A 22,146-nucleotide genomic window follows, 5' to 3' on the forward strand; every position below is an offset into this window, starting at 1 on the left:
AAAACCACCTGCCCAATAGGTCACCCTTGTGCTGCCAAAACAGCTCTGACCCATCAAGGCTTGGATTCCACCACCAGACCTCTGAAAGTGCCCTGTGGTATCTGGCACCAAGACGTTAGAAGCAGATACTTCAGATCATTTAAGCCTCCATGCATCAGACTTGTTTTTCCAAAACATCCTACAGATGCTCAGTTGTGATCTGGGGAATTTGGAGGCCAAGTCAACACTTTAAACTCTTTGTCATGTTTCTCACACTGTTCTGTGACATTTTTTGCAGTGTGGCAGGGCACATTATCCTGCTTAAAGAGTTCACTGCCATCAGGGAATACTATTGCCTTGAAGGGGTATACATGGCCCGCAACAGTCTTTTCTTAGGTGGTAACATCCACGTAAATTCCAGGACTCAAGGTTGCTTTTTTCCCTTAGTGCATCCTGGTTCCCTGCTTCCCCAGTTAAATAACGCACATGCACCCAGCCATCCCCATGATCTAAAAAAAAATGTGATTCAGCCCAGGCCACCTTCTTCAATTGCTCCATGGTCCAGTTCAGATGCTCATGTGCCCATTGTAGGTGCTTTCAGCAGTAGACGGACACACAATTAGCTCTTTTTTTTTTTTTTTTTTTTTTTTTTACTGTCTGAAGGTGAGCAAATGTTCATCATAATCATTGACCATACCCTTTGCTTATTTTATAGGAAATCACAGTCATCAAGACAAATCAATAACCTGCTGTTAAATGAGACCAAGCAATCATTCCAGTTTTTGACAAAAATACTTCTATTTTAAAACATAAAATCAGATCTCCACAACACAACACTAAACTGGATATGTGGATTAAAAATGAATAAATGGAGGCCCAAGTTTATCTTGGGAACATCGAATGCAAGGCTGGAGCCAACCCTGACCATGGCATCAGTCCTTCATAGGTCCAATTCACACACAAAGGCCTAGTCAGCACATGTTTGTGGATGTTTGAGAAAAAACAGATTACCTGCTGGAAAGTTGATACATACATGAGAAATCCATAAAAACTCCATACAGACAATAACTTGGTGTTGGAGTCAAACTAAGATGCTTGGTCACTGGACCCTGTGGCGGACGGCCGGGACCCATGCCCGGCCAGGGCACCCCTTTATCACTGGATCCGGGGGAGCAGCCATGGGAGACACGCTAAAAGCCTCGGAACCTTTGTTGGCAGCCCCCCTGGGTTGTGTCGGGGCCACTTTCTTGGAACACAGGAGCTCATCCTGGTTGGCTCCGTGGCCTCCGCCAGGGGTAGCTGCATAGAGCTGCATGGCTTAACGAGCCCGTCTGAGCAGGAGAGCAGCCACACCCGGAAGTGCAGCCGTAAGTAGGTCAACAAGCACCTGCAGCACTTCCGGGTATGCTATAAGAGGAGCCTGCAGCCACTACTCAGGGTGCCAGAGTCTGGAGGAGAAGGAGAAAGCTGCCCTGGGAGGAGTGGAGGAAAAGAAGTGTGTGTTTTGGGCGTTTTTCTTTGGTGGTGTTTTTGGGGACTGTGTAGGGCCAGTGGGGCATGTCCCATGTTTGAAGAAAATAAATTCTTTTGTGTATTTTACCTGTGCCTCTGGTGTCAGTCAGTGTTGGGTCAGCGCCAATAAAGCGCCTTATATCACAACCCATAGTATGGCATTAATAAAGGCATTTCTAAGGATATGAGTACAGTAGTGGAAAGTGAAAAAGAACACCCTGTAGATGTCACACTACACAACTTAGATTCAGATACGAGAATCATCTAAGTGTATAAAAATCAAGGTGACAAGAAGGGTGACACAACATTGTTTATTTCATACATAGTTATGTGTGTTGTGTCAAACTCACAACCATTGGTGGGCCGCTTCGACTGCCATACTTGCGCCAGCGGGCCACACTAACATACTGAAAATTTTAAAAAATGTAACACTTAAAGTTTAAAGAAAAGCAATTTATTTCCATACAATCTCTGTACAACTTCGTACAATTAGAGTCTTAGCCTCTTAGCTAGGTCCTTATATTATTACTAGTCATTTAGCCCGGGCGCTAGAACAGTAGTGCATAAACATTAGTAGGGACTTTGACCTCATTTTTTTTTGTTGGTCGTATTTTTCTTTCTTTCAGCCTTTCTTTTGTTGATGTTTACTTGCTGTGCTGACCGTTCTTCGTGGGCTGCCGCCGTGTATTGTGTGTCTTTAATTTTCTGTGACAGTAATACTGTCTTGTACGGCTGTATTCAATAAGGGCGCGCACAAAAAGGCGAGCTTCAAAAGGGCGACCTCAATTGAGCACAGCGAATAAAGGCGTTCGTACATAATTTAGTTCAAATGGCCCTGGAATATGTGAAGAGCAACAAAGGTGCAGATCTTTATTTACAAACGCCTTTATTCGCTTCGCCCAATTGAGGTCGCCCTTTTGAGGCTCGCCTTTTTGTGCGCGCCCTTATTGAAGGATGCCTGTGCGCGCCCTTATTGAAGGATACCGTCTTGTACGTCCGCTGGCTTGTATGTCCGTAATATACCTTTAATTTTCTCTGGCGGTAATACAGGCGTGCGTGTTGGTAATATGCCTTTAATCTCCTCTGACAGTAATACTGGCTTATATGTGGCTGTAATATGCGTCACTGTATTGTGTACCTTTAATTTCCTCTCGCAGTAATACTGGTTTGTATTTCCGTAAAACGCCTCTAACTTTCTCTGACAGTAATATCGCGCATCGCACTGTGCCCCGCGCATGCGCACTTCATCAGAAGACACTCACACATGGACATCTGGACGCACATAGGGATCTTATATATATAGATAATTTATTCATTACATTATATTCATTGCTTATATACTGTAGGAGTTTTACAGTGTGAGATTTATTTCTTTTGTCCGACACTTGGCATCTCTTGTTAGTAACCAGTTCGTCAATATCAGGCTTGAAATCTTGTGCAGCTGCAACTTTTATTTAGGATGACAGGTGCTCGACGGTAAGTCTTGAGCGATGTGGGGTTTTGGTAGCTTTCATTAACAAAAACAATTGCTCATAAAGGTAAGTGCTTCAGAACATAGACAGTACTCTCGATGCCAACTTATGGATCTGCACATACAAGGGTGGCAGGTAAGCATACAAGCCTGGCACACCAACTTCGTTGTATTTTGCCTTCAGAATAAATCTGACTGCAGTTCACTCAATTCCATTTGGATATTCTCAGGCGCATTCTCAACGTTGTAAGAGTATGGTGACGTAAACAGCGCAAAGTCCTGTTCGTGTGATCTGAAATTATGAAAACGCTCACTGAATTCATTGCTCAGTAATTCAAGTTGGAAAACAAATCCTCCTAAAATCAAATTTTACTTTACTAAGTTTACTTCAAAGTTTATATTGTAAAATAAGCCGATATGCAAAAAGCCCCCTGACCTACACTAATTTTACAAACTCAAAATCACAAACATTTGTTAATAAACAGCTCACCAACTTCTCGCATCCACTTCAGATCTTCAGCTGTAGTCTGCACTAACTGTTCATTACAATACTAGCACAAAATTAAATAAAACTAGAGCAAAAAAACGTGAAAATATGCGAGCTATTACTACTAGCGATGGTCAGTTCTGCCCAGTGGCCAGTCTCAGCAGCCCAGCCAATAGTGTAGCCTGCCAGGGGCAGCTCTAGGCTCATGGCAGCCCTGAGCAGAGAAAGAATCGATAGCCCCTTCGCCCGCCAATGCCAATATGGTATCTTATGCACGGAGGATGGCCACGTCCGTTGCAGACACTGCATGGCCGCCTCGTGCTCATGTCACGCATCTATATGCGTGTGTTCGTAACTTGAAAATTAAGTGGCGGCAGGCGGCAGTGACGGCAGAACGTTATAATACTACATATAGCTTACTGCTCCGACTCGAGCGACATTAGTAAATACAGTGTACTAATTAACAAGAAACACAATATTTTTCCGCCACATTGCCGTCAGCTGTGTCGTTATTTTCTCTTTCTGTTTTATTTTCAATATATATTGGCGTGGCGGCCCTGTGCAGGTGCACAGTTTGCACATGCCTAAGGCCATCCCTGCTGCCAGGCTGCTGCAGTCTAGCACTTCAGTTGCGACGTCGCGACTCATTAACTTTTGACAAGGCTCGTGGCTATACTAGCAGATGACGTTTCTGGTACCGTAATGCCATGGGAAACGCGCTTTTGTCAGAAGGCAGAAGTAAGAAAAGTCAATAAGTAACGCCGAAGATGCAGAATGATTCAATCACAAACGATAGTAATCATTTTGTGAAAGTTTATTGCTAACTAGGATCTGTCATGTGGGCCGCACAGATTTCTGTTGCAGGCCGCATGCGGCCCGGGGGCCGCGTGTGTGACATGCCTGTGTTAGAGCATACTCACCATGGTATAAGGTGTATCCTTCCTGGGTTACAATACAGACCTGCACCATAGCATGTAAGATGATAAATGTCTTCCTGTGGAACATCATCACTCCATACTTTTTCAACCTGAAGGAGAAATTGGTTGAGGATCGTTGCTGATGACTGGGAGGCATGCCATTCAATTCAGTCCCATACGTGCTGGATAGGAGGATGTCCATTCAGCAATGGTCAGGAGAGTTAATGAATAGCCCCTAGACCAAACTAAAGCTTCATAGACAAAATGTAGGCTGGCATTGTCTTGCTGGAAGAACACATCTTCCATTTCACACAACTACAAAATCAGGACCAGGCAAGTGATGTTGTTGACAAAGGTAGTGTTTGTCAGTATCTCCATATAAACACCAACCAACCCCCTTAATGTCCATGGTCCCATTGTCCCTGCATGTTGAAAGCATAAACACAGACAAGCATAACTGGACACGGCTACTCATTAGGTCTCCATCAAACATGTACATGACATGAAAGTCATTTCCCAGGTAGAATCTGCTTTCATCACAAAAGATCACAGATCACCATTACTCCTTACAGTCAGCCCATTTGAGGCAGCAGTGCAGTGGCAGTCATGGCAGAAGAACATGTAACTGCAGTCCTGCATCAAGACCATGTGGTATGTGGTGACAATGGACTCTTCTTGTGCAACAGTGGTTCTGTTGCAGGCTACTGTGGCTGTTTATTCTGCCACAGCCTGTCTTCTAATATGCCAGTCTTCACATGCATCTATACACCTGGCCTTTCCCTCCAAGAATCATATCCCTGACTGTGGGCTTTCTCCTCCTATTATCATTGATAACATCAAAAAGACCATGCTGCTTCACTAAGACCCACTAAAACACCTTGTTCATACTACGTTAATTTCACAAATGCTCTATAATGATATCTACTAGGCAAGAAGAACACTTCACAGAGTACCATACAGTATATGGTATCACAAATGACTGTTTCTGTTCAGTGGAGTAACCTTAGCTGTACTTTGTATCACCACGGGGTGCTCCCCTGACCTTGGGAATTTGATCACAGCAACATCTATCATCTATCTTTACAATATTGTATTACACCATTCCCAATTGGATCACTTCTGGGAGTTCTTGTTTCACTTCATACTAGTGTATAGTGTTTTCCAACAGTGATGAGTGCTGAAGTCTCACAGTCCCATGACTAGGCTCAAAAACCTGGCCTCATCACCATTTCTGTGGACCACACAGTCTCTATTGTCTCTGTTTACCCCACATTTTGACTCCAAATACTAACATTGTTAGTGACTCTGGTGTATGCATGTATGTGTTATGCAATGGACTGACATCAGTACTTACTGGATGGATTGGTTCTGTCCCCTTAGGGTCCTAAGTTCTGTCAAGCATTTTTGACAATGGATAGATGAATAAAATTCTCAGCAGAAAGTATGCAGTGGTAAGTTTTTGTGTTCATGTTCATAGTGGACATTCAGGCAGTTGTGGGTGTTATGCCCACATACCTTCAGGAATGTTTGAAAAATCTGAAGATAATATATGTTGTATGTAATTGTAAGAAGAGCGCTATATAGCGCCCAGCCCGACACAGATTCACACAGAGGCACGTGTAAAATAAAATAAACTGTTTTGTAAGAACCAATCTTAGAAAGTTAAAGGTTTGAGTTAAATTCATATTAAAGTTTGCTTTATTTGAATAGAATATAATTTCTATTTTGTCTGTGGAATCATTTCTGCGCGTCAGGCCTTTGTTGAATCCCATTTTTTGAGTTAGAGCTGCTGAACTTTGGAAACTTTGAGAAAACGCAGCTATGTGTTTATTTTTCTTTGTTTGTGGGCTACGCCTCCCTCATACTCACAGACACAACACAGTCCCAAATACAGCACACAAAGTAAATCACGCACTCTTCTTCTCTCTTGGCACCACCACTCCTCCTCAGCAAGCTTTGTCCTCCTCCCACCCGACTCTGGCCGCTGAGTGGTGGTTGCTGGCTCCTTTTATAGTTCACCCGGAAGTGCTCCAGGTGCTTGATCACCGAGTTCCAGCTGCACTTCCGGGTGTGATGAATATGCTGCCCACACGGGCTCAGGAGTCCCAAACACAGCACCCCCTGGCAGTGCCTACGGGACCCAACAAGGCTGTCCCCAACTCCAATTCCCATGGAGCCCTGTGGGAAACCGAGGCATTGCTCCAACCCAGGGGGGCGGCCATCTAGCGTCCAGGAGGAGGTACCGCAGTGTCCAGGGCTGCTCCCCCTGAATACAGTGTGCAGGGGCATCCCGGCTGGGCATGGACCCTGGCCACCTGCCACAGTAATGAATAGTATATGCTAGAGCTGATTCAATTCCTGCTGTTAAAAAATAATTGAAAAAGAGCCCAAAATGATGGGGGAAAAATTTAAGATCCAACAGAGACAACGTACAGTAGATCATTTTTGACTGACTACACTTGAAAGCTAGATGCAAGAGTCACAACTTGTATTTAATAAACCTTCTCTCCTGAAAAGACAGCTGAAACCCAAAGTCAGTGCAAGCATATGTGGAGATGGTGTGGTGGAGACTAAGAAAGACTTGAAGTAAAAATGATAAAGGATTATGGGTCTTCTGGTTTTAGTGCTAGCCATCCATCCCTCCAGGATTCAGCCGTGAATGAAATGCAGGTGGACATCACTCTCATGTTTGCAGCTTCAAACAGAGCCACTGAATCATCATTTACAGTAATATACATGGTTCTGGTGTTTAAAATGCAGTTTTAACAGCACTTACAGAATTTCAAAAGATATCCGGTCTCAGAATTAATCTGAATAAAAGTATACTCTTTCCAGTGAATTCACAAGCATGTAATATTAGATTGGACACCCTATCTTTTACCATAGCAGATCAGTTTAAATACCTAGGGGTAAATATCACAAGTAAACATAAAGCTCTTTATCAACAAAATTTTGCCGTCTATATGGAAAAAATTAAGCAAGACTTGCATAGATGGTCAACCCTTCATCTCACTCTAGCCGGAAAAATTAACGCTGTTAAGATGAATATCCTTCCTAAACTTCTTTTTTTTATTTCAAAACATTCTAATATATATCAATAAATCATTTTTTAATGATTTCATTTATTTGGAACTCAAAACACTCACGTAGAGCGAGCGAAGAGCGACCCTACAAAGACCTCAGGCAGAAGGTGGCATGGCTCTACCTAATTTTCAGTTTTATTACTGGGCAGCAAACATACAAGCCATAAAAACCTGGACACAAATAAATGAACATACACAGGCTTGGTCCGTAATAGAAGTAAAATCCTGCAGTACTTCTTTATACTCCCTGCTCTGCGCTCCAATAAATGCAAGTTATCGCAAATATACTAATAACCCAATTGTGCTTCACTAACTCAGAATATGGAACCAATTTAGAAAGCAATTTAAGATGGAAAATCTTTTATCAGTGGCACCCCTGCAGGAGAACCACCTCTTTCAACCATCGCAAACATATCCAGTTTTTAATACCTGGAAAAGATTTGGGATTAAATTGCTCAGAGATCTTTATATAGACAATATCTTTGCATCCTTTGAACAATTACGTTCCAAATTCAACCTCCAAGCTACACATTTCTTTCACCATCTTCAAATTAGAAACTTTGTTAAACAGAAACTGCCAGATTTTCCTCATCTCGTACCCTCCATCATGCTGGAAAAAATACTGCTCAATTTCGAGGAATTAGACACCATTTCCGCATTATATAAAATTTTGTTAGAGTCCCTTCCTTTCAACGATCCAAGAGTACATTGGGAAAAGGATCTCTTAATCAATATATCAGAAAAGGAGTGGAAGGTAACATTGCAGAGAATTCACTCGAGCTCCATATGCGCAAAGCATAGAATTATTCAACTAAAAATTATATATCGAGCTCATCTGTCTCGCTTAAAACTGTCCAAAATGTTTCCAGGGCAAGACCCAACCTGCAAACGCTGCAACCAAGCTCCTGCCTCACTGGGTCACATGTTCTGGGCCTGCACCAAATTAACATCATTTTGGACCAAAATTTTCAAGTGCCTTTCAGACAGCCTTGGGGTCACAATCCCTCCTAACCCATTAATAGCTGTGTTCGGTGTCCTTCCAGACGGACTTGTAGTGGAGAAGGACAAGCAAACTGTGATTACATTCACTACACTTTTGGCATGCAGACTTATTTTGTTAAATTGGAAGAATCCTAACTCTCCTCTGATAAGTCAGTGGGAAACAGATGTTTTATATTATTTGAAATTGGAAAAAATCAAATTCTCAGTTAGAGGATCTGTACAGAATTTTTTCAGAACCTGGCAGGATCTAATCAATAATATTTTAGAATGAGAAGAAATAATTATTTCCGCATTTCTTTTCCTTCTCCTTTTATTTATTTATATATATATATTTTTTTCCCTTGTTTATTTTTGCCCTATTAAAAAGCCCTTAGCAATTCTCCTTTGGCCATGCTCTCCTAGTCAAGGGTGGGGTTTGATTTGTCTTCAATCCTTTTTTGTATAAATTGATCTATTTGTATGGAATGATTACAATAAAATTAATAAATAAATAAAAATAAATAAATAAAATGAACACATAAATCTATATTCAACAGCAGCAGTGGAAATGTATTTTTTTTCGCTACCAGGTTCTAGCAGCCATATTTTGACAAACAACAATGATTGTTATTCAACATGTGAAAACTGCAAAAGTACAAATATTCCTATGTAAGCAAAACACGGATAAAAAAGAATGAGCCTAAATGTTCATTTTCAATTTAGTCTTTGTGCATTCGCAACAACTGGTGTGTGTCTGCACCACCATAACAACTCAAAACAATTAAACATGAACTTCTATAGCACAGTAAAAAGCAATCAAGCATATATTACATTTTACACAAACACAATCTCAAGCATCTTTTTCTGTGTTGTAAAACAATGTAGAAAGACACTAACTTTTCCTTTATACTCCATGTAACAATAAAACATTTCTGTAGAGAACTGGCAGTTCAGTCAGGTTTTTAATGACCTTGAATATAAAGAACATGTTGAATCAGCAGTCATCCTTCAATAACTTGTCAGCATTTATAATTTTGGCGTATGTTACTTGACCCTTTTAAGGTTGAAGGTTCATGACGCACTTGCTGAATGTTGCCCTCTATTGCAATATATTACAACTAGTAAATAAATAAAGACTAAAGATCAAAGCCCAGGAGCTTAATGCCCAAAGGTATCCTCACTAAACACATTAGATTTGCTTTTCATTACCAGTAAATCTTCCTGCCCTAGAGTCCATGGTAATGTACATTATCACAACCTGTGACATAACTGTCAGTGACATACCATCCATCACAGCATGGATTTCCCCTTCAGCACAGTAAATGTCAAGCAGGTTCTTGTTAAACAGTCTCTGCATGATTGGCATCTTTTCCTGTTGGAAATCTTGCAAGATGGGCATGAACTGTTTTTTTTTTGTTTTGTTTTAAATTCTCAAAAAATTCCTGATTAAAAATTATTTTGATTAGTTTCCCTCAAGAAGAAGCTTGTTACACTCAATCGTCTGCATCATATGCGGTCAGATTTTTGCCCCAGAGGGTACAGGAGTTCAATTTTTACATTTGTTGGCCAGAACAAAACCAATTAACAATTTCATCAAATATTGTAAATTTAACTAAACAAATTAGCAGAACACAATAACAACAAATCAAAACTAAAATATTGATCTTAACAATGGGTCTTTTTAGTATATTTTCTTACTGACAACCTACTTCTCTATGCAGCAGTTTTCTATTAATAAATCTTTCTTTGGTATATTACTATTTTTTTTTTAATTCTACAAGTTATTTTGGCAGTAAATCATTATATTAGTTACTGGCATTTTACCATTTTATACGTCTTTGTTTTTTGTGCTTTGAGAACACAAATTTAAATTGGAAAATGTAACTGCAGCGGTTGAGGTGTTTGGATGTTCAAAGATATGAAACTGGAGAAACGGAATATGCAGCAGGATGGTGGAGCCACCCCCTGACACTGTTGTGCCTTTTTATGACAATTTTCAAGTAGCGTATGTGGGAAATTGTCAAGAGCCAACACTAATGTGAAGATCTGACCCTCCATTATCTTACCAAGTTACTAATTCACAGGTGAAGCTTATTTCGGGCAGCAAAAGTTACAAGGAGAGAGCAACCCTGGATAAAAACATAAGTCTAATGGTAGGCACAATTAAGGACAGTCACACAATAGAGAAATTAATTCTAAACATCTGTTTGGAAAAGTAGTTATGGATTTTTTGAGGAGAATTATAATATTGTGATGGTTTATTTTTTAATAATTATAGTTAAAGCAAGTGCTTTTGTCAATTTTAAGAAATGTGTCAGTTAGGAAGGCTGTACAAGCAACTGGTAAGTCCAGCATATCCATATAATTAGAAAAATTCAGCTAACCTGTAAATAAACTTTTACATGGATAGCGCTTTGAGTACTGAAAAAAGCGCTATATAAATGTAATGAATTATTATTATTATTATTATTAGATTAGTTGTTTTATACAGACTCCTTATAATCTGTCCTGACCATGACAGAGCTGCTGATGTACTTTATAGAAACGTCAACAGGCATCAACGTACTTTTTACCAACTCTTCTTCTGATATACTGTCTTCTTTGTGAACAAAATATTTCAAATCTGGACTCGCCTGTCCATGATTTCAAACACTGGTTGTCTCTCCTTGCTTTATGTTCTTTCACATGCTACTATATCTTCTGTTTACTACCTTTTTTACCCGAAGCTCACTCCATACCTTGTAAGACTTCTTCACATGGTCAAAGTGTGTAAAACTGATGCAGAATGGCTCTGCCAGGTCTTGAGCAGACACTTCACAGGATCTCTTTCTGCCCCTTAAGGACTTGGCCTTTAACCACTATTCAGCAGGTGGAGACAGGTTTTTGGGTCTTTCACTGCATTTCCTGCCCGTTTCTGTAAATTTCTTTATGACAACTATATCTTAAAAATCTGGTTTGGTGTGCTGTTGCTCACAGACTAGTCTTTTTTGATTCAAAACTATGATTGTCTTGTCTGTCAAAATGTTTTAGTTTAGCCCATTTCCATACCTCTCTGTGAGTCACCTAAGTATGTTTGGCTACCCTCTAAACTCACTCATAATTTGAATCGGGAGTGCTATGGTGGAATTTAACAAATTGGAATGTCAGGAGTGACTCGTGGAGAGGGTTGGGAACCAAACCAGTGTCGTTCCAGCTATCTGTCAAGGTATCACTAAATTGGTTACCTTTGTAGTATCAAGTCATTATTTCTGTTCATGGTCATGCATTGTTAGTGTTTTCTGAAGTAAATAACCATGTACTAGCCAGATAAATCTCTCTATTATAAAAAAAATCTGGGAGGGAGACTAGGGAGACGAGACGTGATCTTCTCGGAAGACAATTTGAAGTCCCGCGTGAGACACTTTAACTTGCTCTTAAAACAACGACAAGTGACAAGCAAAACACGCAGCTTGCCAGCAGAAACCCGCTTCTCCTTGCATGCGCTCAGCCACCCTAACCCCCCCCCCCCCACACACACACACCCTTCACAACGCGAGCGGCAGAGACGCGAAGTGGCAAAAGGACAGCTGCTGTATAGGCTTTAAAATGATCGACGGGCAGTGCGACAGCAGCAACAGCAGCAGAAAGACAGCAGATGATCCAATGGCATCTCCTTAGCATACGTTCAACCGCCCCCCTGACAACACAAGCAGCGTTATATGTCCTGCAGATGATCTAACCGCTTCTCCTTAGCGTGCGTTCAGCTGCGCCCCTTCACAATGAGAGCAGCGTTATACATCCTGCGAAAAAGAGATTTAACCACGCCCGGGGCCAGAAATAAAGGACAAGTATTGTTTTTACAAAAGTTTTAAAGTAAAAGTGAAAATAATGCATATGTAACAATTCCCATGAAACTAACAATCTCTTTAAATTGTATATCCGGTAAACCAAACCCGGGGGTGGGGCGAGCAAAATGAGCAGGGGGAGGAGCCCCCTAGTAGTTTTAAAAATATTGTTGGGTGATTATATATACTATATGTACATGTGTTTATTTATTATACAGTACACATATACACACACACACATATTCTGGAGTTAATCAAAAACAGCGTTCCTTGAATCGACCACCCATCCATCCATTTTCTGCCACTTAACTGGGTCAAGGTCATGGGGGGCAGCAGTCTAAGCAAAGTTGCCCAGACATAACTTTCATCTGCCACCTCCTTCAGCTCCACCAGGACAGTGGTGTTCCTAGACCTGCTCCGAGGTCTCCTCCCGGTTGGACGTGCCTGAAATGCCTCCACAGCAAGGTATCCAAGAAGCATTCTAATCAGAAGCATGAAGCATCTCTGCTGGGCCCTCACCCTGTCTCTAGGGCTGAGCCCAGACACCCTGAAAAGATAGTTCATTACTGACGCTCACATCTGTGATCACACTCTTTTTGGTCACTACCCAAAGATCATGACCACAGGCGAGGACAGGGACGTGGATCAACTAGTAAATCGAAAGCTTTGCCTTTTGGCTCTATTCTGTCTTCACTACAACTGACCAGTACAATGTCTGTATAACTGGATTTGCTTGTCAGTCTCCTGGTCCCTTCTTCCCTCGCTTGTGAACAAGACCTCTTCGCTTGTGAATAAACTGGTCTGCCCAAGCAACTGGCTGAATCTAATAGTCAGAAAATCAATAATGTCTCATTTTTCATCATCTTGTCATTTTAAAGAAGTATTATTAACAGAACCAATCAAAGTGTTTGGCTAATTTGCAATGTGATGTGGCACAAAATCAAGAAAAAAAAAAAAAGAAACTAACTTTGAGCGGTTATGTTTCACTGTTTCTTCAATTATTTCTGCTATGCAAAACTGTTCAATAAACTCACTGATATAATTTAATATGCCTAGGAATGTGGTTATGAAAGCTGTTCTTGCATTATATTCTGCTTTATAGAATATCATCACACATGAAGAAAATACATACAAAGTAAAGTAATATACAGTTTATTTAGATAAAAAAATGCTAATTATGTCATTAATTCTCTTGCATTTTTTAATAACTATGGGGCTTTGCCCCCTGCTTGCTTTGCTCGCCTACCCCCGGTGCGTGCTACGCACAAGCCAGTTCGCGTCTCTGAGGTTCACGTTATGAAGAGGGGAGCTGAATGCACGCTAAGGACATGCAGTCACTCCTCTGAAACCCCCTTTTAAACGGTGATACAATGGGAAACAAATAACATTTTTTTAACCTCCTCTTTGCTCGATCAGTTGCTGGCTTGCTGCTACTGCCGTGCTGTGTGATCTGCATGTCGAACATTTAAAAGCCTGTACAGCAGCTGTCCTTTTGTCTCACTGCCTTGTCTCGCTGGACGTTAAAAATGTTTCCGAGAAAATCACTTCTCGTCTCCTTCCAAGCCTTCCAAGATTTTTTTTTATAATAGAGAGAAAATCCAGCCCTAACATTTATGCACTCTATTAATAATAAAGAATTATATTGCCAGTGTGGTGCATTTTTGAGGTAAATTCTGGTGTTTATTTATATTTGGAAGATACATGTTACAGTAAGCATGGTGGGTTTCCCCATTTCTAATTTTAACACCTTCAGCACCTCAAGTAAACCAAGAAATCAGATTTTTTTTTCATACAATGATTATGCATAAGTTGTAAATGGCAAACACTGGTTTAAAGGACAGTAAAGAAAATAAAAATGCATTTTTAATGAACAGTGTGCCCTGTGTTGGACTGATGTCCTCTCCACAGTTATTTTCCTGACTTGTGCCCAGTACTGCTGTAAAAGACTTTGGCTACATCTGCCCCTGAAATTGGATTAACTGGGTTCAATTAACAAATGATTGGATAGATTTATAATCGGCTTAATCAGACAGATTTGCTGTGTTTATCTCTTAATACTTTAAAGTTAATTTGGAAGTGCCTGGAGGAAAAAAAATGTATGGCTTTCTTCCTTGCAATATACGCTTTCCATAGATGAGCCACAGCAAATGTTTGTGTCAGTTATTCTGTAAGTCTTCATGCCAACAATCAAAGCTCTTCTTAAAAAAATATATTTTCACATCCAAAGTTAAGTGAGACTCACACACATTCTTATTCTTGCTTCGTGTCCTTTTAACTGAATGACAGTTTTGTTTCACAGATCCCTCTGTCATCACATATTTTGTGGTTAACTTCATTGGCAAGCTTGTAGCTTTAATTATATCTCTTAAAATGAGCAAAAACAAAAAAACAGTGCCCTTCTAACTTTTATTAGTTTCATATATAACTTGAAAACTTATAGTAACGAAAAATGCATAAAGCTGAACATCCAAAAAAGGTTGCGCTGAAGTCATAGACTGTTTATCAAGATGTTGATCACTTTAAAGTATCCATAGAGTTCTGAAAAGATGTAATGACAGTGGCATTAGTGTAATTGAACTGAGCAAGTTTAAAAACACTATTTGTGTGTATATGTCAATGTGTTTATTCTTCAAAGATCTACACAATATTCTAACATCCATTATAGTTTGGTCAGCCTTTTACAGAGGATCTGTCTTTTTTAGTTTTTGATACACTTTTTTCTAACAATTACTAATGTTAGGAATAGAATTTATGTGGCATCTGGCTTTTTTGCTAAAATTTTTAATGGATTTTTAAAGTGATGATATGCTAATGTAATCACAAACTCAGACTTTTTTAGTGACTTGGCTTTTCTTGATGGTCATTGCTAAACAGAATTTCCCAAGAAACTGTATTCTTTTAAATTAAAATGGGTAATCAGTAGGAATAATGTGAATTTTCATTTGTTTACATTGTTTGCACAAGCATTTCATGTGTTCTTCATCAGTTGTACGTTCAAGCTTGTTTTTTTACCCTACCCATAGCCAAACAATAAACTTCCATCCATCCATCCATTTTCCAACCCGCTGAATCCGAACAAAGGGTCATGGGGGTCTGCTGGAGCCAATCCCAGCCAACACAGGGCACAAGGCAGGAACCAATCCTGGGCAGGGTGCCAGCCCACCACAGGACACACACAAACACACCCACACACCAAGCACACACTAGGGCCAATTTAGAATCGCCAATCCACCTAACCTGCATGTCTTTGGACTGTGGGAGGAAACCCACGCAGACACGTGGAGAACATGCAAACTCCACTCAGGGAGGACCCGGGAAGCGAACCCAGGTCTCCTAACTGCGAGGCAGCAGCGCTACCCACTGCACCACCGTGCCAGCCAACAATAAACTTTAACAACGAATCGTGTATAACTTTTAACTTATTACTTAAGTTTCCAGGCTGCACATTTACGTTGCACATGTGATGAGTTGAGCTTTTTAAACAATATAGAGAATAGAAGATGTGAAAAAAAAATTCTGTAAACTTCAAATGTTGACTGAATTCATCAGTGTTACTGCCTAGGGTACCATGCTTGGTAATGTTCATAAACTCTGCACCAGAAACAATTCTCTCTGTTACCAACACTGTAATGATGAATTATTCTGACACTAGAATGCTTTTTACTTCAACCAGGAAAACTTTGGAAGGAACAAACTTCTATCGGCATGTTCCATTTGTAGAAGCAATAAGCTGGACTTGCTCTGTTCAAATAATGTCATTAAATGTAAACCTGTGACTCAAGTGAGAAGATTTGACTACAGCTGACTCCTGCCTACAAGCCTGTTATCAGACTGCAACAGTTTACATTTTTTTGGAGTTTAATAAATTGGATTTGTTTTGCATATGCCATATATTCATTTATGTAAAAACAGTGAGGTAGATGATAATCAGATATTGACATCTACAGTATATGAGAAGCATTTGTAATTGTCCATAAGGGTGTTAGGCCGAGCTACTGTCAGTATGTAGTTTGCTTGTTTTAAATGTTTTGTGAGGGTTTTCATCAAATGTTTCAGCTTCTTCTCACATCCCCAAGGTGTGTTTTTGTTGGTTCAGCTGGCAGTTCTAAACCAGTCTATTGTGAATGAGTGTATTTGTGTGAGCAGGTTTGCCCCATATCATTTAACTAAAGATTAACTCTTTGAGAGTATGACATTTTTATTTCCTTTATTTTCTATGTGATAAGGAAATCGATACTTACAGATTAATCAGTGGGCATCTTCCTTTTCTCGAATTTTTTGCTAATAACATCCCCAGTGGCCCCACCAGTGACATCTGACACCTCAGGCTGAACTAGAATCTTACCTTTACTTTGAATGACCACATTGGGACCCAACTGGGATCTTTTTCCTTATCTATAGCCACTGAGTACTAATTTTGTGGTGACATCACCAAGGGCATTGATGGCAAGTCACGCACTCTATACACTCTCACTGTGGCTTATTGATGTTGAGTTAAGTAAGCTGAGCCGTAGAAACATTTTGTAATGGCTTTTTACTTTGCTCATCTTTGGGATCATAGAAATGTTCACTTCTCCCCTCAAGAAGAATATCATTACAGTCAGGTTTGGCAAGCTACGGCTTTAGATACTAATACAAACATTGAAAAGGAATGGTGTTGAAATTTGTACTGGTCGATATTCCCAGTCATTCATTTAGTTCTCACTTATTCATTTGTAGTCTTGTGTTGGGTATTTCACAACAGTGTTATCATTTTCAGCTTCGTTTTTTTTGGCTATATCACTTGTCATGCTTGCCTTTCAAACCTTTTAAAACAGTGGATTTGCTTCATTGATCTCTCACTGGCTGCCTCCTGCTGTTGTGCACTTCCCCATAGCTGAATTAATTCTTGGCTACTGCATCTTTTTTCGTAAATCAGTGTCACTGTTGAAATGCATTGTCTATAAGAAATAGACAAGAGAAAAAAATGAAATATGTCATGCCCAGTGTTGCAAGACTTTGAAATGTTGTGCTGATGATATGGAAATGTTTTTATTTCATTTCCATAAACCTAAGCAAAGAGGTCTTAATACACCAAATGCTTGCTTATGGTCTTTAGTAGTTTGCTTGAAGCTTCTAATACACAAGGTGAAGATGAGGTTTTTGCTCATTATCTCTACTCTTGGTCTTAGCTCTGCTCATTAAGCACTTCTTTTTGTCTTAAACTTTACAGGCAAAGCAACTACTCAAGCATGAATCAAAGTGGAATGATGGCCTCAAATTCACCTTATAGCCAGTCCATAAATAACAACTCTGGAATGATGAATCCTCAGACTCCTCACTACAACCTCCCCACAGGAATGGTCAACAGCTCTGCCGGTATGTGTATGTCAAATGCAATGGAGCGAGGCTCTTGTGGAAGCCTACCACACCATTTATTGATCCATTTTAAATAAGAAAATAATTTTCCACATTTTCTTGGAAGTGTAATCATTCTGTAAAATGTTTGTGTGTGAGTGTGTGCGTGACTTGCATATATGCTAATAATACTGCAGTATACAGTGTGGCACTTTTTTACTGTAGCAGTATAGCTGATGATCAGAACCTTATTAAAAAAACAAACTCCTAAGACCTTCTCACATTAGGTAGGACAAGTCTTGACCTGTGGAAAAGTATCAAATGAAGGTAAGCTTGTGAAGAATTGCCCACACTTAACGTAATCAAACAGGCGAAGATTGAACAAGGGAAGGCATATTTAGTAAAGGTCTAAATAATAGAAACAGGCAGGGGGAGGATGATACATCACCAAATGAGAAAAGTCTATAGACACATAGGCTGTGAATCATCTCACTGAAAGTCACTGGTGATACTCCTTTGTGTACTATAAACTAGGCTAAAAAAACAGCCACAGGTGTAGCATTATAGTTAACTAAACAAAAACTTTGGTTGTTGCCAGAAATTTGTACTTACAATGCAGCTATCAGATTACTACATTGGTGTAAATATATATTTTTTTCACTCAACATGGTTGTCTGTCTTGCACTAGCCATCATTTCGACTGCATTATTTTCATTCATTAGCACTTCAAATTGCTAAATTGCATGATCTCCATTTCACGTCACTGACAACAACCATGGATATTAGAAAAAAGGTGGTTCCTTCCATTAACCTGTACCACAAAATGGTGGAGACCTAACAGGATGATACAAAATGGTGCTCCGTGACTTCACTGTGATAATACAAATGAAAAACAATGAGAATCATTTATGTAAAAATTCCAGAAATTAGCAATTTTAAATCTGTGGTTGTTCAGTAGCTGTGGTGACCTGGTGGTAACTATTCATTGTAATTCCAGAGCTGTAATGTGAACAAATAATTGATTGAGAAGCAATTTTTGTAGGCATACTTTAATGACATTCATCTGTGAAATAAGGCCAAAACATCTCCAATTCTAATACAACAAAAAAGTCAGAAAATATTCATTGAATAAAATAAAAAAATAATTGTTTATTATACATTAAAACCAAAATAAAATACTTGCTATCCAAATGTGTGAAGAGTTAGGACAAGATGCATAAATTTATGTTAAATGTACCACTACAAATGTGCCAATGCATTTCATTTCCAAGATAGATGATGTGTTGTTGATTTCTTTCCATATTTAAACAAATTAGGTTGATTTTAGCACTCCGTGGATTGTTTTTCCCAGAAAATATTAAGTTTTTTTAATGTCACTGGTTAACTCCAATTGGATTGTTGTTTTATTCATACTTTTTATAATTGTAATTGTTTTATTCATACTTTTTATAATGTACGTTACAATTAACATAATGCAAAGTATAATAAGTCAATCAAACATAACATGACACTTTCAAACCTGCTTAATCCAGCTTGTGTCACAATGTATAAGCTGTGTAATATATCAAAATATAAAATGAAATAATCCATTGAATGAACAAAAATAATGCAATAACTATAGATAGTAAAATAGAGATTTTAAAGCTGACATAACAGTAACTACTTGTATACTTCCCCTTGGAAATTTTAAATGAAAATTATTTGGAGTATAGGCTCAAGATTCTGGAAAGAAATCACAAGAAATATCCAATGTAAAACATAGTACAAGGGTGTACCTGATTACCGAGGGTGGCTTAAAGGAGCAACGTCAATCCTGGAGGGCCACAGTGACCGGAGGTCTTTGTTTCAACCCAGTTGTTTTAATTAGAAACCACTCCTTGCCAATAACAGATCTTATTTCGTATTCTGGCTTGTTAGTGCTTTAACTCGGCCATGTCTGGTCATTCTTATAGAGGTGGGCGGTATGACCAAAATTCTATATCACGGTATTTTTCTAAATTCTGCCGGTTTCACGGTATTAGACGGTATTTTTTTCCCCATGCATGAGTGGATGTTAACCACATTTTCCACTGCAATTACTGCAGTAGACTGGCTAAGAATAACCTATTAGACTGTTATGAGAATTGTACATCGTACAAAAAGACATTTTAATGTGCACACAAGTATTAATCCAGGTTTGCATGGCCCCATAAAGTGATAGTTTTCAAGGGGGTGGCACTAAAGAGAAGGAAGCACATTGCATGACAGATGCAGTCAAAATATAGAACCTTTAATTGAACAAATTTTGCAAAAGCTTAAACTATGATTTTGACAACATATTTTCAACCATCCAAAGAGGCATTTAGACTTAGTAAAATATCCAGAGGTGTTTGTCAAAAGTTGGATTGCACTGAACACGTCTTAGAAAAGGAATAAATAGTAAATATTTTTTGTAAACCAACTACACTTTCTGTTAATGTTAACAATCTCTGCCCGCTGACATGTTAAAGTGACTTTTTAAACAATTTTACCATCATTAAACTGCATAATATTTAAACTAATAAATAATAACAATAAACTACATAATAGTATTACTGATAGTTGCACCATTACTTCAAAGCTTCAAGCCCAAGTGCATTACACAGTATTCACCAAATTAAAATAAAATAAAACAAGTGCAACTTGGTGATGACATCTTACCAACTGTACCATCATTTAGGCAAACTGCATTAATATGGACCTTGCTTCAAGCTAAGCTATATACATAAATAATAAAAACTGCAACTTGCATTTATAATGCTGTTTGTGGTATAGGCCTATGGAAGCGCATTAGTGCCACTGTGAAGAAAAAAAAATATGGACACGGAAGAAAAAAACAAACTAAATGTCGAGAATAAATTCGACATGTTGACTATGTCAAGATTAAAGTCGACAGTTCCACTTTATTCTCATAGTTTATTTTATAATTAAAGTAGAATGTTGTAAACTAAACTTCATCCTAAAATCAATGTTTAATTTACTAGATTTTCTCAAACCCCATCACAAGTTAATGCAGCACATCAAATACTTTGTGTTAAGTGTTCCCCGACCCAGTCGTTAATCACTATGCTTCTTAAACTGACTTCCTCCGCACTAAGAGCAGGCGCCTGCAGCAATCACCGCACAGAATCTATTCACTTCATGATATTCCTGCTCTCTACCAAAACCCCAGTTCCTGTCTTTCCTTTTTGTTTCTCCACATTACCAATCACCACACGATAAACGTCTTTGTGAAATTAAAACTAGTTATTAACTTAGCCGACGGAGTGTTCAGAACTTTAAAAATATCTTCGTTATACATGTTTAATTATGCCATCCATTCAGAGTTGCGCCCATCTCTGAAAGAGTCGCCAGCACAGGATGAATACAAGCAAAACATACACTAGCAAGTACAAAAACAAGTACAATTTGGCTTGTAGTGTTATCCAGTAGTATAGAAACAGTATTTACACATCTGACCTTTTAAAACTAAAGTATCTCCAGGTGACGGACGTGACTCCTTTTTTTCAGCAAAAGTTCTTCTGTTCATTATGTTCAACTTTTAGTTCAGTTTCGGAATGCTCTCTGTCCATTTTCACTGCGCGGCATACCTATGCTACCGCCCACTGTTTAGTGGTGTAGCAGTGAAAAAGAGCCCTAGTGCAACAAATCTGTGTTTAGCGGTGTAGCAGTGAAAAAGGTCTTCACTTGAACAGTTTCCCGCTGCGCCATGTTCCGAACGTCGTTTAGGCAATTTAAACCGGTGTTGCGATATAAGGAAAATCCATATCATAAAAAAAATTAAAAACGGTTTTCGGTATGAACCGGTATACCGCCCAGCACAAGATTCTTATATCATAGAGTTTTTCCTTTCTAAGGGTATTATGCATATGATTTGAAACCTAAAATGGATGAGTAGCTTTCAGTCCTTAATTTTTTCTCTTCAGTTTCCTTCTGAGTTCTTTATTAAACCAAATAGTGCACAATGAATACACACAGGTGTAAATGGAAACAAGTTAGATGGAGAACTGCTTGCTCCTTTGTCATTTGCATCTTATTGCTAATAAGGAGCAATTAAAAACAGTGAATGCAGCTAATTAAGACTAAAATAAGCATTTAAGGGTTTGAAATCTTAACAAGCAAAATAACTAAAATGAAGCAGGAAAATGTCACTTAGGCAATAAATGTTTTAACAACAATAAGTGAATTTTTATTAAGCAATTGGGCTGGAACAAAAACCTCCATCTACTGCGGCTTTTCAGGACCAACGTTGCTCTCCACTGGCATAACCTTTTAGCGTTACGTTTTTTCTCGAAAAAACACGTAAAAAGCATTGTATTTTTTGGCCTAAAAAAGAACATATTTATTATATATCATCTTTCTACTGTAAAATTTTCAAAACACTAAAACAAAACAATAAAATAAGTCAGAAGTGTAGAAGGTATAATAATGATACAAATAATAATAATAAAACTAATGCTAATACCGTATATACAGTCAAAATATGTAATTTGTGTGGTATGTCTTGAAGCACGGTGAAATACACAATCCAACGTCA

At 38.9% G+C, this 22,146-nt stretch overlaps 1 protein-coding gene across 1 annotated transcript in view; it reads left to right on the forward strand.

The window, feature by feature from the left end:
- Positions 1–22,146, forward strand: part of arid1b (AT rich interactive domain 1B (SWI1-like)) — a 708,988-nt gene that overhangs the window by 566,266 nt on the left and 120,576 nt on the right. The window contains 1 exon segment of the mRNA XM_028797431.2: positions 17,467–17,612. Within this exon segment, the coding sequence (XP_028653264.2) occupies positions 17,467–17,612 (146 nt within the window).

The sequence above is a fragment of the Erpetoichthys calabaricus genome, chromosome 3 (genome assembly GCF_900747795.2).
Source record: "Erpetoichthys calabaricus chromosome 3, fErpCal1.3, whole genome shotgun sequence".
NCBI classification, from domain to species: domain Eukaryota; kingdom Metazoa; phylum Chordata; class Cladistia; order Polypteriformes; family Polypteridae; genus Erpetoichthys; species Erpetoichthys calabaricus.